At 35.7% G+C, this 17,362-nt stretch overlaps 1 protein-coding gene across 2 annotated transcripts; it reads left to right on the top strand.

Annotated features, from left to right (window-relative positions):
• Positions 1–164: 164 nt before the first annotated feature.
• On the top strand, positions 165–17,358 carry LOC144210273 (ER degradation-enhancing alpha-mannosidase-like protein 3). 2 transcript variants are annotated; one of them, XM_077736844.1, is made up of 22 exons: positions 165–426; positions 522–543; positions 1,385–1,578; positions 1,659–1,704; positions 2,661–2,761; positions 3,839–3,878; positions 3,968–4,080; positions 4,155–4,308; positions 5,173–5,307; positions 5,793–5,898; positions 6,700–6,797; positions 7,705–7,830; positions 7,896–7,979; positions 9,185–9,268; positions 9,661–9,785; positions 10,162–10,327; positions 11,127–11,284; positions 11,367–11,478; positions 11,578–11,745; positions 12,533–12,698; positions 12,779–12,970; positions 13,828–17,358. In XM_077736844.1, exons 3-22 carry the CDS (start codon positions 1,472–1,474, stop codon positions 13,911–13,913), a joined length of 2,367 nt encoding a protein of 788 aa, XP_077592970.1. In that variant the 5' UTR covers positions 165–426; positions 522–543; positions 1,385–1,471; the 3' UTR covers positions 13,914–17,358. The 2 variants fall into 2 exon arrangements, with proteins under 2 accessions (XP_077592970.1, XP_077592971.1); XM_077736845.1 differs by lacking the exon at positions 522–543.
• The last annotated feature ends 4 nt before the right edge of the window (positions 17,359–17,362 follow it).

Raw genomic sequence — 17,362 nt, 5'->3', positions numbered from 1 at the left:
TTGAAGATTTACCAAAAAATTAAGGCTAATGTGAACATTTACCAAAAATTAGGGCAAATTTCAACATTTTCTCTGTAAAAAGTGAGTCGATATCCTGCTGGTAAACAAACAAAGGCGCTGCCATTTTTGAAAGCTGCTAGTATTGAATGGGTTAAGCTTTAGAAGTTATGACGTCAGTCACAGTACTACATAAAACAAGCTCCTGGCAATCCCAACATATTTGTGGCTTGAGTTTCTTTTTCTTGGATAATATTTGTCAGAGCGCCGCACGACGTCAGGCTCCGATGTGGCCGGGGTATTTCCTGGCAACGTGTCTCCGGCCGATTCCCTGTGAGATAGACGCTTTCTTTTGGAGCGACCATAACAATATTGGACGTGCTACTTTCTCAAGCTAACCTTACAAAGCCTCTACGGGGACATTACTGAGTACGTGGCTTCGCTATAGTTATTAATTTTCATCTATACTTTCGTTTTGACATGGTACCACCTTAACCGATGTCTTCACGTTTGTGATTTTTAAGGCCAGTTCGGGTTTTCATTCAGGTTAGCTTTCATTGTTTTCCTTTGTTTATATAGCGAGCATCAATGGGAGGGGTAGGGAACCTATGGCTCGGGAGCCACATGTGGCTCTTTTGATGGGTGCATCTGGCTCTTTGCTAACCTGTGAGCTAAATTATGGAAATTGCTGGTGACAGAACTGAGATATTACATCTAGAACTGATTTAATCTTCATTTTTTTGCAGTAGACTCTTCTGGAACGCATCCTCTCATTGATTGGCAACAGCATAAGAATCATTTTAAAACTATTCATTTTTTTACTTTAAAAGTGGTGAAATTACCAAAACAAATTAAAAAGGCACTCGTTTACATGTATGTATTTTGACTTTTAAATTCGCAGTATGGCTCACAAGGAATAACATTGGAAAATATGAATTATTTGTGGCTCTCTTCGTCAAAAAGGTTCTCGGCCCCTGATCTACAGTCTACACCAGTGTTTCCCAACCATTGTGCTGTGGGAAACTGCAAAAGGTCATACAATGTAATATTCGGAGAGAAAAATTAATATAAAAAAATAAAAATAGGATGAACGCTAAATTGTAGATTATACCATTACAAGATTCAAATTGTGAAAGTCATTTTGTTGCTTATTTTTCTCGAACATGAACCGGAAGTTGTTTGCTTTCTAAGGCATCAACTTTTGGCGACATAAAGTCTTAATATAGGCGACAGTTTTAATTTAAAAGATTTTCAGACGTCGGTGCCACTTACGATTATTTTTCAATGTAAAATATGTGCCACAGCTCAAAAAAAGGTTGAGAAACACTGGTCTACAAGACCCTATTACCCTGTTCATGTGGTGTGACTTTAACATGACTGGATTCAGGTCTCACGTCACCATGGAAACTCTGGGATGGGAGCAATCCAATGCCCACTGATGTTATAGCCAGATGTAAGCATCAAATTCTTGTCAATGGATACGTGTTGGATTCCAGTCTTCCTTATTGCCAGTCTTGTTGACTGGGGAAGATGTCAAGAGAGCCAACAACACATGACAGCAGAGGAGAAGGATACAATCAGGTCTAACACTTTGTTTCCTTCTGACATTTTAGAGTTATTGACAATGTTATCTCAGTTCAGGTTTTCTTCTCTCTGTGTAGGGATCGAATTGTTGAGATGTTCGATCATGCCTATGGCAGTTACATGGTAAGTACGCTAAATGCTAACTCAGCATAATGTGAGATATAGGAATGTGGTAAATAACTAATTACCCCATTGGCCCGAATATAAGACGACCCCGACTATAAGATAAAGCCCTTTTTTTTAAGTCACAAGTTTGAAAGAAGACCTTTTGAATCCCAAATTTAATTTTTACACACAAAATAATTAAAGTACATCTGAAACAAATGGTTATAATATAATCGAAAGAAAAAGCATGATATTTTGCTTCATTCAAATCATGCAAAAACTGTCTAGCATATCTTAATAGCATTTAAATATGTGAAATAAAGTCCAATCACATTTGTAAATGAATGGCTTCTGGTTTTTGAAATGTAATTTAACTAATTACTGTGATAAAAGAACATAATTGCTATAAGTGCATCAACTGGAGATTAGGAGGACCGAATCAAGACTAATTTCTTATCGTGTACTTGCACTAAAACTCCATAAGCTGGAATCAATTTTGGTACCTGATTACTTATTTATGCGACCACTCATTCATGTTAACTACTTATTTGTTCATTACTTATTTATTGATAATTTATGTGTGCACTTCATGGTAAAGCTTTAAATCTAATTATACTTGTATAATGACAATAAAGGCATTCAATTCAATTCACCATATTTATTATTATATTATTATTTCTCTGCATATTTTATCATGCCTAGAGTGCTTTAAATTAGCGACCATTCACCTATGCGTTCAAACAATACGCTAGTCGCATAATATTACATGCGATTCAAGTCCAAGTCCCCTGATTTTGAAAATTTGCTGAGCTGATACATTGCAAATGTATTAAGGCAAAGCTAGCACACCTAAATGTTTTTTCCCCCAATTTGAACAAAGCTGGCTAACATTATAGCCATATATAAGTGCTGTTAACTAATTAAAACAATCTTGTATAACAACCTAATGATCCATATTCTCTTTTGCATTGTAGAAATATGCCTATCCAGCCGACGAGTTGATGCCTCTTAGCTGCAGGGGGAGAGTACGAGGGAAGGAGCCTAATCGAGGCGACATCGATGACTCATTGGGGAAGTATGTAAACTGTACTGTAAACTCATCTCATTTTCTGAACCGCTTTATCCTCATTAGGGTCACGGTGGGTGCTGTAGCCAATCCTAGCTGTCTCTGGGCCAGAGGCAGGGGACACCCTGAATCGGTGGCCAGCCGATCGCTGGGTACAAGAAGACGGGCAACCATGCACACTCACACCCATACCTAGGGGCAATTTAGAGTGTCCAATCAGCCTACCATGCATTTTTTTGTGGGGGGAAACTGGAGTACCCGGAGGAAACCCACGCACGGGCCTGGGAGAACATGCAAACTCCACACAGGTGGGCTTGACCTGGATTCGAACCCAGGACCCCAGAGTAGTGAGGCCGCCAAGCTAACCACTCGCGCCACTGGGCCGCCCTGGTGGTAATCATTTTAATATAAAGAAGACAAAGTGACTGCCTCGACGTTTCTCATTGGTCATTTTTCGGTTCAGACCAACGTCACTGTAGTGTAGACAGACACTAAGTCTAGAAAAAAATAGAAAGAATTTAAAAAGGCATGGAGGCCTGGCCACCTGGTTAGAATGTCGGGCTCACAGTTCTGGGGTCAAGGGTTCGATTCCAGGTCTGACATCACTGTATGGTGTTTGCATGTTTTTTCCGATCTTGCATGGGTTTTCTCCGGCTGCTCGGGTTTCCTCAACATCCCCAGAACATGCAAGGGAGGCTGGTTGGGCACTATGAATTTCCCCTAGGTATGAGTGTAAATGTCTTTGTGCCCGGCGTTTGGCTGGCTGTCCCCCGACTGGTGCCCATAGTCAGCTGAGATAGGCTCCGGCGCCCTCCGGGATCTTGTGAGGATAAGAAAATGAATGAACAAATACATAAAACAGAATGTCTGATGTTTGGGATTATATCGCATAGAAGGTACATAATGTGCAACGTGAACCACAATAGAATATTCAAAATTACATATGAGTACATAGGGAAGTTCGTAAATGTGGGTTTGAATTCGTTTGGTATCCGATCCCAACAAACAATATTGTGATGAACTATAATATAAATTGTAAACATGTAAGAGCGCATGATTTTTATTTTGTTGCTTTTCCTTTTCTAGGTTTTCACTTACACTGATTGACACACTTGATACCCTGGTGGTGAGTTTGTACTTACATCATTTACTACTGTGTTATGATTCTTTAGCCGACCTAAATGCCTTAACATGTGTTCACGTCTGTACGCGTAGGTATTAAATAAGCTTGATGAGTTTGAAGACAGCGTGAGAAAAATAGTGCAGGATGTACGTCTGGACAATGATGTGGTGGTGTCAGTTTTTGAGACCAACATCAGAGTTTTGGGGTAAGGATAGCATGTTTAATCATGGAGTTAAAAAAACAAAAACATGAAGTTGACATCACTCCATTTTTTTCCAGCGGGCTTTTGGGGGCCCATGTGATGGCTGACCTCCTTCGTCAACGTGGGGGGAGGATGCAGTGGTATGAAGATGAGCTCCTTAACATGGCTACAGAGCTCGGCCATAGGTTACTGCCTGCTTTCAACACTTCAAGTGGCCTTCCTTACCCTAAGGTACAGATTTTCAAAATACACAGCTTTATATGCAATGGCGTCAAAAAAAACATTCTTTGCATATGTGGTGAAGAAGCAAATGGTAAAATGATTTGGTTGAAACTAGCTCACAAAGAAAGTCAACACATTGTTAAAGCTTTTAAGGCAATTTTTATAATTGAAGAAGGACTAAAGTCAACATTTATTTATATACCACGCCACAAAACATAAAAGTAATTAAAATAAACTATTTACACATGTTTTATCCAGTCTAGTATTTTTTTCAAATTTATCTAACTCACATTGTTTATTTGTCAAGTACAATCCATTTTAACTATTTATGTGTATTCGGCTTTTAAGTGCAATTCATTAGTACATCTCCTTTTAACTATCATAAGTAACTTTTATTTGTGTTGACCTTTTTAGTGCAATCATTACATTTACCCAGAGATTGGATTTTATTTTTTAAAATATTTTATTTGAACACATTGTTAAAGCTTTAAAGGGAATTTTTATAATTGAAGAAGGACTAAAGTCAACATTTATTTATATACCACGCCACACAACATAAAAGTAATTAAAATAAACAAATAACAAATGAACTGCATTATTTTAGCAACAATATAAACAAGTACAATAGGAATACATTTGCAACATACAACTTCATATGTGGGCCTGCTGATGGGGATCACAGTTTTCATTCGTCGCTGTACGCATGTATACTCGTACCCTCTTGGCATTTCACTTTGGAATGCATTGCACTGTGGAGGAGGACTGTTTTAATCTCATTTTGTTTCAATTTCTTTCATTATTCCATTGAGGAGCTTTAAGAAGGGAGCATAGCTCATCTCACTATTAACAATGGGAAAATTCCTTTATTTCCAGGTGAATCTGCGCTATGGCGTGCAAAACCCACTTTCACGTACAGGGACTGAGTCGGACACCTGTACAGCTTGTGCAGGAACAATGATCCTAGAGTTTGCAGCGCTCAGCAGATTGTCAGGAGAGTCTGTGTTTGAGGTACAACTCTAAATGGGAGAAAAATAAACATTTAGTTTGAACTCATTATTTTACATTTTCACTGTCAAAATAGAAAAAAAAATACTATACTGTGAAATCTTGATTTCGGGGTTCTTTTGAGTTATGAACGTTTTCTTTTAATTACTTTTTTTCTCATGTAGTTGGTGGGATGGAGCAAATAAGACTGTCTTATGCCTAGAATTTTTTAAAGGGAGTCAGTCACAGTCAAATCTATGCTGTATCAAATTGAAACCTTCTGCACCCACTGTGACCTTTTGTGGAATAGTTTTGACACCCCTGCTTATAATCAAGATACTACAATGTTTATATGATTTGACAGATGTTTCACAAAGATGGTTTGACCAAAACCTAATATTATTTTAAGCGACAGTTTTGGGGGTGGATTCTTGTCATCAGCCCTCCTGGAATTCAGATTTGTTTAATCAGTTAAACATTAAACAATGACATGTCTTACTATTTTGAAGGAATATGCCCGGAAAACCCTGGATGTCCTCTGGGAGAGGCGGCAGAAAGGAAGTGACCTAGTGGGAACTGTCATCAATATTCATAATGGAGAGTGGGTCAGACGAGGTGAGGTAACTGTTAACATACAAGCACGTATATGATTTTTTTTCTCTTATTTATTGTTCCAGGTACTGTTTGCATAATGTACAGTGGTATCAGTCCTAAAAAAAATGTATCAGGCATATTGGTATTTCAGAAAGTCACTCAAATAATTCAATATTTAAAAAAAAATAGACAAAACGTTATTGCAGTCTTACTTAAGGATAATGGTAGCAAACTCAGAGGAATGTGTGTAAACAATCACGAGCATTTGGCATAATTTCACGCTAAAAAAATGACCAAGTGCTGTTGATTGCACAGCGGCACAGCACATCATCAAATCTAATCTAAGATCAACAAACAAAGTAATTGGTATGTATTTGGTGCAGTAATATAACATAGCCTACCAGTTCTAGTAAAAAGATTTTGTTTTCATCCCGCAAATGATCATGTGTAGATAAAGATGCCACTGCACTTTTAATCACTTAGAAAATAAACACTCTGGAAACAAACTGCATAACTCACCCATAACTCACAAAAATACTTTGAGCAGTTTTGAACAAGTTTTTGGAAAATTCCTTATCTGACCTATGATCTCATATCTGTAATTTCAACTATACTCTTTTCTGTTACTAAAATATTCTGCAAATCGTCATCCCTTTATTTGATCTTGAAATACTTTATATACGTAAATAAATACATTACATCTGCTTTCTGTAGGTTTAACCTCCTAGCAGAGGTAATTAATTAGTTAATAGTCAAATCAGGATTTGTCATTCCAGGCTGCTCCGCTGACCTGACCTGAATTGTAATTTATTTTGTTCGCAGATAGCGGAGTTGGTGCTGGCATCGACTCATACTATGAATATTTAATGAAGGCCTACATTCTTCTAGGGGACAACGTATTTCTGGAGAGGTTCAACATTGTAGGTCATCCTCATTACAGTTGCTTTCCTAGTGCCTCTCCATTTAACAGTTTTCCCACTCATTCATGGTCTTCCAGTTAAATATACAGTTTCTTTAATGCACTGTATTTTCTCGCATATAAGCCACCCCAGTGTAAAAGCCACACCCCTAAAATAGCATTTAAATCCTTGAATTTTACAATTTCTCGAGTTTAAGCCGCTCCAAAGTTTTCACCTTCATATTCATAATCTATTCATTTTAATAGGGAGTACAAATGTGTTACTTTGGAGGGAAAATCTTAAGAAAAATCATCGCACGTGGTATTTCCGAGATACTGGATGAATCAAAGACACATTTAGGGTTAGTATCAAAACGAAAGGGCGGCCTGGTGGGGCAAGTGGTTAGCCCGTCGGCCTCGTAGCTCTGGGGGTCCTGGGTTCAAATCCAGATCGGTCCACCTGTGTGGTAGTTTGCATGGCCTCTCTGGGCCTGCGTGGGTTTCTTCTTCGTACTCCGGTTTCCTCCTACATTCTAAAAACATGCATTGGATACTCTAAATTGCCCCTAGGTATGAGTGTGAATGGTTGCTTGTCTCTTTGTCCCTCTCGCCTGGAGTCAGCTGGGATAGGCTCCAGCACTCCCCACGACTATAATGAGGATAAAGCGGTTCAGAAAATGAGATGAGATCATAAGGAAGTTAGTAATTGATCCAGTAATGGTTGTTTTTTACTACAAAACAGAATATAACCAACTAATCCTAAATGTTAATTTGCCTGCATCTACTGGTGAAAAAAGAGTATAGCAATGCTATAAGTGTTGTTTGCATAATACCGTACCCTTGATTCCGTCATATTTTTTTGTTGTTGTTGCAAATACAGCTAATATGTGAGAAAATACGGTATTTTTCATTTTGTTTATTTTAAACAGCACTACAGTGCCATCATGAAGTACATAAGTCAACCTCCCCTGCTTCTTAACGTGCATATGCACAATCCTACTGTAAACTCACGAAGCTGGATGGACTCTCTGCTGGCGTTTTTTCCTGGCCTACAGGTTTGTCGTTTTAGTATGTTTTTAATTGTCAAGATATCCACAGCCATTCCCATGGTTCTGTGCAGGTCTTAAGAGGAGATCTAAAACCAGCCATTGAAACTCATGAAATGCTGTACCAAGTCACCAAACAGCACAAGTTTCTTCCAGAGGTAAATTAAAAGAAGACCTGTGTGTTGCTCTATAAAGTCATATGAAAAGTTGGGCATGTTCTATTATTTTCATTTATGAATCATTGAGTGTTTGGATCAGCAACTGCATTTTTATAAATACAATGGTATCTCTACTTACAAAATATTCAGGTTAGGAAATGCCTCAATTGGAAGGTTATGCACATCAATAGATAGTATTTTTGCATCTGCTTAGTATTCATTTTAAAGGCTAAATAAAGAAATTTGTTATCTCTTTTTTTTTTCTTGTGTTCATATATTTTGGAAAACAGCATTTACATGTAGAATGCGTCTCTACTTACGGAAAATCCAAATTAAGCACTTCTGGAATTAATTAATTTTGCAAATAGCGTTGCTTATCTACTATTTATGTGTATATATGTATGTGTGTGTGTATATATATATATATATATATACATATATATATATATATATATATATATATATATATATATATATATATATATATATATATATATATATATATATATATATATATATATATATATATATATATATATATATATATATATATATATATATATATATATATATATATATATATATATATATATATATATATATATATATATATATATATATATATATATGTATATATATGTATATATATGTATATATATGTATATATATGTATATATATGTATATATATGTATATATATGTATATATATGTATATATATGTATATATATGTATATATATGTATATGTATATATATGGATATGTATATATATGGATATGTATATATATGGATATGTATATATATGGATATATGTATATATATGGATATATATATATATATATATGGATATATATATATATATGGATATATATATATATATATATATATGGATATATATATATATATGGATATATATGTATATGGATATATATGTATATATATATATATATATATATATGTATATATATATGTATATATATATATATATGTATATATGTATATATATATATGTATATATATATATATATATATGTATATATATATATATATATATATATATATATATATATATATATATATATATATATATATATATATATATATATATATATATATATATATATATATATATTTGTGTGCGTGTATATAAATTTTTGTTTTATATGTATTTATTATTTTGTAATTTCTATCGTTCCTTCTCTATAGGCTTTTACCACAGAATTCCGAGTTCACTGGGGTCAACACCTCCTGAGACCAGAGTTTGCAGAAAGTACCTACTACCTCTATAAGGTTAAAAACGTTATTATTATTATTATACAATGCATTGATTCCCACTGTCTGATTTCGTCTGCCACAATTGGTTACGTCGACTTCTATTTACACAAATGTTTTATCCAGTTTGGTATTGTTTTCAAATATATCTTACTCACAATGTTTATTTGTCAAGTACAATCCATTTTAACTACTATTTATGTGTATTCGGCTTTTGAGTGCAATTCATTAGTACATCTCCTTTTAACTATCATACGTAACTTTTATTTGTGTTGACCTTTTTAGTGCAATCATTACATTTACCCAGAGATAGGATTTTATTTTTTTAAATATTCAATTTGAACACATTGTTGGCGCTTATAAGGCATTTTTTATGATTGAAGAAGGACTAAAGTCAAACTCTTTTGCAGGCCACCGGCGACCCTTACTACCTCAGAGTGGGCCAGTCAATTGTGGAAAAACTAAATGCTTACGCCCGAGTGCCTTGTGGGTTTGCTGCTGTTCAAGATGTTCGCACAGGGACACATGAAGACAGGTACTATTGTGCACAAAATGCTTTCAATGTGAAGTAATTCAGGAGTGTCAAACTTATCTTTGTCATGGACCAAATTGTAGTTATACCTTTTACTTTGGAGGGCCATTACCAATGTTGGTGTTAGATACTTGAACAAGTACATATTACTCTCAGATGTACTAATATGTTCCATGACTAAATTATGCGGCATGTTGGTGACTGTAACCTTATCAGGGGAAAAACTAGGGTCGCGGGGGTGCTGGCAGCCAATGAGCCCTCAAATTAAGGCTTTATTTGTTGAAATATGTTTAGTACTTTTATCGGTTCATTTTAGTCTCCTCTGCCTTTCAGCACACACACATTACTCAACATCAAAATTTGTTTGTTTTGGACGTAGGATGGACTCCTTCTTTCTGGCAGAGATGTTCAAATACTTGTACCTTTTGTTCACGGAGAAGACTCAGCTGCCCATAGATATTGACGACTACATCTTCACCACCGAGGCCCACCTTCTTCCTGTGTCCCTCTCCACCACGCAACCAACTTGTCATGGAAACAAAACGGTTAGCAGGCTCTTTAAAACAGCCACACATACAGTGTAACATTGTATTGTAACATTTCCTTCATATGTTTTTGTTTATTTATTTATTTTACTTTGACTTGCAAGCAAAAGGAACTTGAAACAACTCACTTCACACAACCAGTTGTTTGGCTGATTGTTACAGTAATCCCTCGATTATCGCATCTTCACTTATCGTGAATTCACTACAGTGGTACCTCGAGATAGGCGTAAAATTTCACGCGAATAAGTATCTGTAGAACTAGACAAATTTCGAGATACGAGAAAAGCCAGGTGACCAAGATAGGAGAGGCTGTTTATATTTTTTTTACTTTTTTTGCTGCATCTCTTTTGTGTATAACAGATATCTACGAGCACTGGGCGGAGCGTTGCATTTTTTTCAGTTTTTTATACAGCCAACCCGGGAGAAGAAAGGTATCAAACTTTAATACAAAATTACAATTAAGTTTATTGTAAGGTTAGATTAAACTTATTTTAGAGTGTGTCTGCATCGTAATCCGAGTTCACTTAAATTTCTTTATATTATGAAACAAGTGTGTTGCCGGGCTACGACTCAGCTCTGAAGAAAAAAAAGTTATAATGGGGTGATTCTATGATTTTTCGATTATTGCGGGCATGTCTGGTCTACATTAACCGCGATTTCCGAGGGATTACTGTATATGGATTCACTTGTAGAACATTACTCTCTGACTCGGGTATTTTCAAGATGGCTTCTTGTTGTTATTGTTGTTGTTGTTATCAGAACTGGATTGTGTTGAAGCTGTTTTGTTTATGTTCTTTAGAGAACACGTGCTGTCGCCCATGATGAAGATCTGTTCGCGCACACCTGCCCGAGTACAGACACATTGTTCCCAAACAACCCTTCATTTGCCAAAAACATTCGGGACAGCTATAAGTACCTGACCGGTGTGGGGCGAGCTGTCCGCCCTTCTCCTATCAGGTGGGACTTTAATTCTAAAGTAGAGCGTACCATTCAATCTTTTTTTTTCTCACAGCCTTTTTGTGTACATTTTTTCCCACAGAGAAATTGAATTGCCACTTCATGATAGTGGCATCGAACCAGTGGAATTCCTAAAAAGTATGGGCATTTCTCTCCCTCCACTCAATGATTTCAACACAGGAGAAACCAGAAGGGTACTTGATGCTAAATTGTCCTTAGTTTTTTTGTGAACTTCAACATCACTGAGTAACAAAACAGCTAAAAAGCATTAATCCCTGTTTTTGGACTTGAAGGAACACAAGTACCGTGTGAAACTTGTAGCTGAAGTGAGACAAACACTCGATGAAGAAGAAGTGGTGCCTCATGTCGTGCAGCTTATATCTCCTCCATTTTTGGGGAGGGTCGTCCTCATGGCTGGCCCTGCCAAATTTGGGATGGACCTGACTAAGCGAGACCATGGCGTAAGTTGGCCGCGGCACAACAAGTCTCGCATCCTACTAAATTGTGTGCTCGTGTTGTGTAATTGAACAATATGGCACCTTTGTAAATGTAAACACCTCAGTTAAATATTGGTAATGTGAAAGATAGAAATATATATATAAATGACCTTCATATTGCTCCAAGTATTGCAGTGATTTGTAATACTGTTCCTGTTCAATCTCTCACGATTCCTTTTTTTCTTTTGAGATGGAAAGTAAGCCTGTTTCACCTCTTAATAATCGCAATAATTTCTTAATTAAGCCCTCGCTATTCAATGTCTTTAAAAAAAAACGAATTCTGTATACAAAACTAAATTGATTACATTCGTGTAAAGGTTGTAAATTGTTTATCTGTCCTGGGTAATGATTCAATATTGGGTGCTTGCATTTGATTAACTAAAACATCACTGGTATTTAAAATGTCTGCCACCACACACAAAAGCCAAATATAATGGCTTCTATTGATGCTATTATCCACTTTGAGATGCCATAAAAAGTTTTTTTTTTTTTTTAGTTCCTTAGTATTTTTTTAATATTTCCACTGGTATACTCATGATCAAGTTGTTATTCTCTTTAATTATTTTGATTAACACTAATGATTTCATCAAACCTTGCATAACAGTGTTATTATACATGCCAGGCATTAGCATATTTTTATTTGCATACAGATTTTGACAATAGACTTCATTTTCTCCTTTGTTTCCACTTTGTAGTCCATTTTACCTCATTCACGATGTCCTCCTTTTTTTTGTATTGTTTTATTCGGCAGGTCAAAGGCAGCATTACCAAAGCCTACCCTTACACGGCATGTGGGCCACTAGAAAATCCAGCCGAGTTGAAAGGGCACATCGCCCTGGCACTGCGAGGCGACTGCATGTTTGCGTCAAAAGCTCGTTGGCTGCAGGAGGCGGGCGCCACAGGAGTCATTTTCATCGGTGACCATGCGTGTAGTGCAATCTGAATTTTGGGAATGAAATCTTTTTTAATGTTCTTTTTTTATTTAAATCTTTCTCAGACCACCGCGAGGGAAGCAATAGCGAGGAAACGCCACTCTTTCAAATGGTCGGCGATGGTCACTCCACTGACGACATCACCCTGCCCTTGGTCTTCCTGTTTAGCCGTGAAGGCAAAGTGCTTGTTGACGCTCTGGAGGAACATCAGAACGTTGACGTCCTACTACTACCAAAAGAGCGGCAGCTGGGACATGGTGAGAAAAGAAAAAGCACGCTAATAACAAGACAAGCCAGTTTGTTCACTCCTCAACTTGCTGTCTGTGAGTAAGATGTGGTAATATTCCACACAGACATTTTTAGCAATGTGGCCTTCACAATTAACTGAATAACTCAAAAACAGGGATTGTTTTTCAATTAAACAAATTAGTAAAGCTTGTAGTCACTATTTTAAACAAAATGCTCCCATATGTTTAGGATAGACGAAGCTGGCAGTATGCTTTATAGGGAATGCAGTAAAAAAAAGCAAAACAAATGACATTCATACATGAGAATATAATGGACGAACTAATGTCAAGTCACAACATGCATTCATAATTAGAAGAGATTACGAAATATGTCTACATAGATGTGTCACATAGTCATAAATACCATCTAATACATATTTTGGTCCCAGGTTCTAAGTGGTATTTCCTGTTTTTTTTTCCACGCACTGACATTTAAACCCGCTTTAATTTCCTGAAAAGTTTGAGCTTTGTGTTCACGACTTTAAAATCTCACAATCCACTTTTGTTTACTGTTGTAATATATAACATATTTATATATAATACATATATGTACATTTTCCTTCTTTTTTTATAGACTTGGTTTAACCTGATAGACAAATAAATGACCTTAAACTAATATTTTCTGGATAACTAGAACAAATAAAATGAAAATTTGAATATGGCCTATTATTCTAGCCAAGTCAAATTTTTACCTTTTTAGTGGTACTTATTCATTTAATTTGGATGCAAGAAAATAACTAAAAGATTGCAAGGTAGGAACAAAAATAGTAAAAAAAAAAAACTAACGGTGTAATGAATCTAATAAGTGTTTCTGTATCAATTTCCAGGTAAGACAGAACAACCACTTTTCAACATCAAACTCCAGCTTTCTGACGATGAAGACCTCAAAGAGGAATCCATAGACCCACTCTAAAGGTTCTTCACGATGAAAGCAAGGATCTTAAATGAGACATTGCATGATAATGTGTCGGAACAAGCCGTGCGCATTCATCTTTAAAATCACAAATCCATGGTTGGTGGAGCCTCGGATTTGGGATGGGTACACACTCACCGTGTTGGTGAAAATTGTACTACTACAGTCCTCTGTTTGACATGAGAACAAAAGTACTGTATTTTTGGAAGATAAGTATTACTCGAGGATAAATTGCACCACCCAAAGAATACACAGTGAAGAGGGGAAAATATATTGAAGTCGGATTTTTGGGAGGTCAATTTGTTATTTGATCAGAAACCAAGTACAAACATACATTATAGTAACAATAGTAAAATAGAAAACATCAGGCTTAATAGGCATTTGTTAACATACATTTTTCAGATTACAGTAGTACCTCGAGATACGATCTTCTTTTGTTCCGGGACTGAGCTTGTATGTCGATTTTTCTCGTAACTTAAACGAACGTTTCCCATTGAAATGAACTAAAAACAAATGAATTCATTCCAACCCTCTGAAAAAACACCAAAAACAGGATATTGGATTGGAAAAAATAATAATTTATTCTAATTCGCCATCTATTAACAAAGTAACACATAACTAGTGGTTTAATATTACCAAAATGGAAATGAAATTATACGGATTCCGAAGGGGAAAGAGAAAGAGAGACGGACATAGAGAGGGTTTTGCAAGGCAATACGCTCGTAACATAAACAAATTTCAATGAACTTGGATTACAATGCAGACACACTGAAAAATACATTTAATCTAACCTTATGCTAAACTTAACTCAAATTTTGTTTGACATTTTGATTTCTTCCCACGAGTTGGCTCTTTTTGACCCGCCTCCACACTGATTTTCAGTCAATATTGAGGGTTGTTTGAGTTTGTATTCCCAAAATGATGCACACAAATGTCCTCACAATAGGATAACGCACGACCACTTGCCAACGAGAAGTAGGATATATGCCATTCGCACTGACTAACGGGGCGAAAAAAAACACCAAAAAAATGCAACGCTCCACCCAGTGCTCTCAGAGACATTACAAAGAGGGAGTTGCGACCAGAGAAATTACACGAGGGAGTTTCGGGGAGAGAGAGACAGTATCCATGATGTTCTTATGAGCAGCATCTCACGTCTGCTGTCTGCTCGTATATCAAAATTTGTCTCGTATCTCAAGATAAATATTTGCCCGAAATTTTACTCGTATCTCGAATTGCTCGTATGTTGGCTTACTCGTATGTTGAGGTATCACTACTACTGTAGCCTAACAAAAAACAACCTAACAGACTGTCAGTGGTCAGAGAGGAAAAAAGACATGTAAAAGTCGCACTTGAATATGAGTTGCAGGCACAACCAAACGATGAAAATCTTATAGTCTTGAAAATACCTTTGGTTGGAAAAGTTGTTCTTATAGATAGTGCTGCCGGAATTGAACCCACCCGCGTTGCTCTTGGTTGATACTAACAAGTGACTCTGAACTCAACGCAATACCTCACCTTCCGGGAGGGTTCACGGAATGTGAAAAATGTGTTTTTATGCAATGTTTTCACCTGGATTTTGCACCTTTTTTCTTAATAGGGTTAGTGATTAGGTATGTTCTTAAGTATTCTTCTAATTTGAGAGGGTAAGCAACTTCAGGGAATTTTATAAATGTGTGCTTTAATCCTGCAATGTAGAAAGTTTTAGGAATTTTTTAGTACAATGCTTAAAATTTCAGACCCAAGACATAGTCATGCCCTTTATAATGTTTCATTCCAAGAGAGGTTGTCTTGCATTTTGAGTGTATGCAAGAATTTTCCCACATTATTAATCTGTGCCATGGTTATTGTATTTAGTTTAAATTATTCAATTTACAGTCATGCATTCCATATTTTAGTATTGTGTATGAAGTACATACCATTGAGTGAGTGCGTGTGAATCATTCATTCAGATTGGTTTGAATGGTAATAAAATATAATGTTATTTTTACTGGTAATGTGAATTTATCGTTAAACTATTGCTAAATGTTTCCCTATTGTAACTATTGATACTGTGGTGACCCCTAACAGGTTAAGATGAAAGGAAAATGAGCTAAATTTTGATGTAAAATGCCCACTTTTTTTTCTAAATTGCAATTTAAAAAAAAATATTCAAAGATTTTATTACCTAAGATTGGATCAAACTCAAACTACAAAATGTACATTGGTTTCTTGTGATATTACAACTTATTGCTGACTAAATTAACCTTGATTTCTTCTCAACCTTGGTCTACCTATTAGAAGGAACTAAAAAAATGATTTCATTTCTATACTGTGTGGATGTATAATTTTGGCTTTGGAAGAACATATGTATTTTCCTTTTATTTTGCACAGTAGAATTTTTGTTTTGTTTGACCATGTTGCTGCTAATGCTTTTATTTTTTATTTTTAATCTTAAACACAGAATGCATAATGGATCATTTGTTTAGAGCCATTGTTTACTTTCCTTACTGTTTATTAAGTAGGAAGCAACATTTGCACCACAGCATATTTCTGTTGATGCAGAGAAATAGATGATAACAAACTAGGTTGCCACTTTATTAAAAATGTTAGTTTTTTTGTGCTGCAGTTGGCTGTTGAAGCTATTATATTGTAAAAAAAAATGTGGTTAATGAAATGTGCCAAAACCATGCATAGAAATTCTGCAACCTCAGAGTTGAAGTAGTCAATAAATTACAATTTATGATTATTTTCCTACTTTTATGAATAGAAAAAACCTGCTGTGTCACTTAAATAATGTGCCATTGTGTTGATAAGAAACAGCAAATGGTTTTGCTTTTGTCTAATTCTGTTGATGTGATCATAGGGCTCCTGTTCAAAAGTGCGGAATGTTGTCATTTATGGAAAATAATTTGGTAATTAAGGTATTGAATTTGTTTCAATTGGGCAACATGTCATGTTTTGATAACATGAAATGAGACTGGGTGTGTTGATTCAAAACATTTACATTTTGTTTTTATGACTAATATAGATAGAAATATCGTGCTTCCATCCAATTTCTTTCTACCCAAACCTATTTTTTCCGGGTAGCAGTCAGAAAAAGTTTGCAAAAGTACCAGTTTCTGTTAGTATTTTGCTGTTTATAGGTATGGCTGATGTTTAATTAACAAACATTTGACAACATATCTTAGCCCCAAAAACTGCAAATATAATACGAGTGAAACTAATATAGCATGCTGGAATATTTTATTGCAAAAAAACAAACAGAAGTTACAAATATATAATGCAAAAACAACATTTGGAGGTAATACTATATTTTTGTTTCAAGTCACTTAACTTTGTATGGCTCCTTGTGGTATGCATGACCTAATCATTTGGGGAATGGATAGAAATGCAAGTAGTTCTTTGCAGAGGATAAAGAATATAAGACTACATATGGAATGGAATAAAACGACAATTTGCACATTTCA

The sequence above is a fragment of the Stigmatopora nigra genome, chromosome 17 (genome assembly GCF_051989575.1).
Source record: "Stigmatopora nigra isolate UIUO_SnigA chromosome 17, RoL_Snig_1.1, whole genome shotgun sequence".
NCBI lineage: Eukaryota > Metazoa > Chordata > Actinopteri > Syngnathiformes > Syngnathidae > Stigmatopora > Stigmatopora nigra.
The sequence above is the reverse complement of the archived record's forward strand: the minus strand, read 5'-3'. Positions and strand labels throughout refer to the sequence as shown.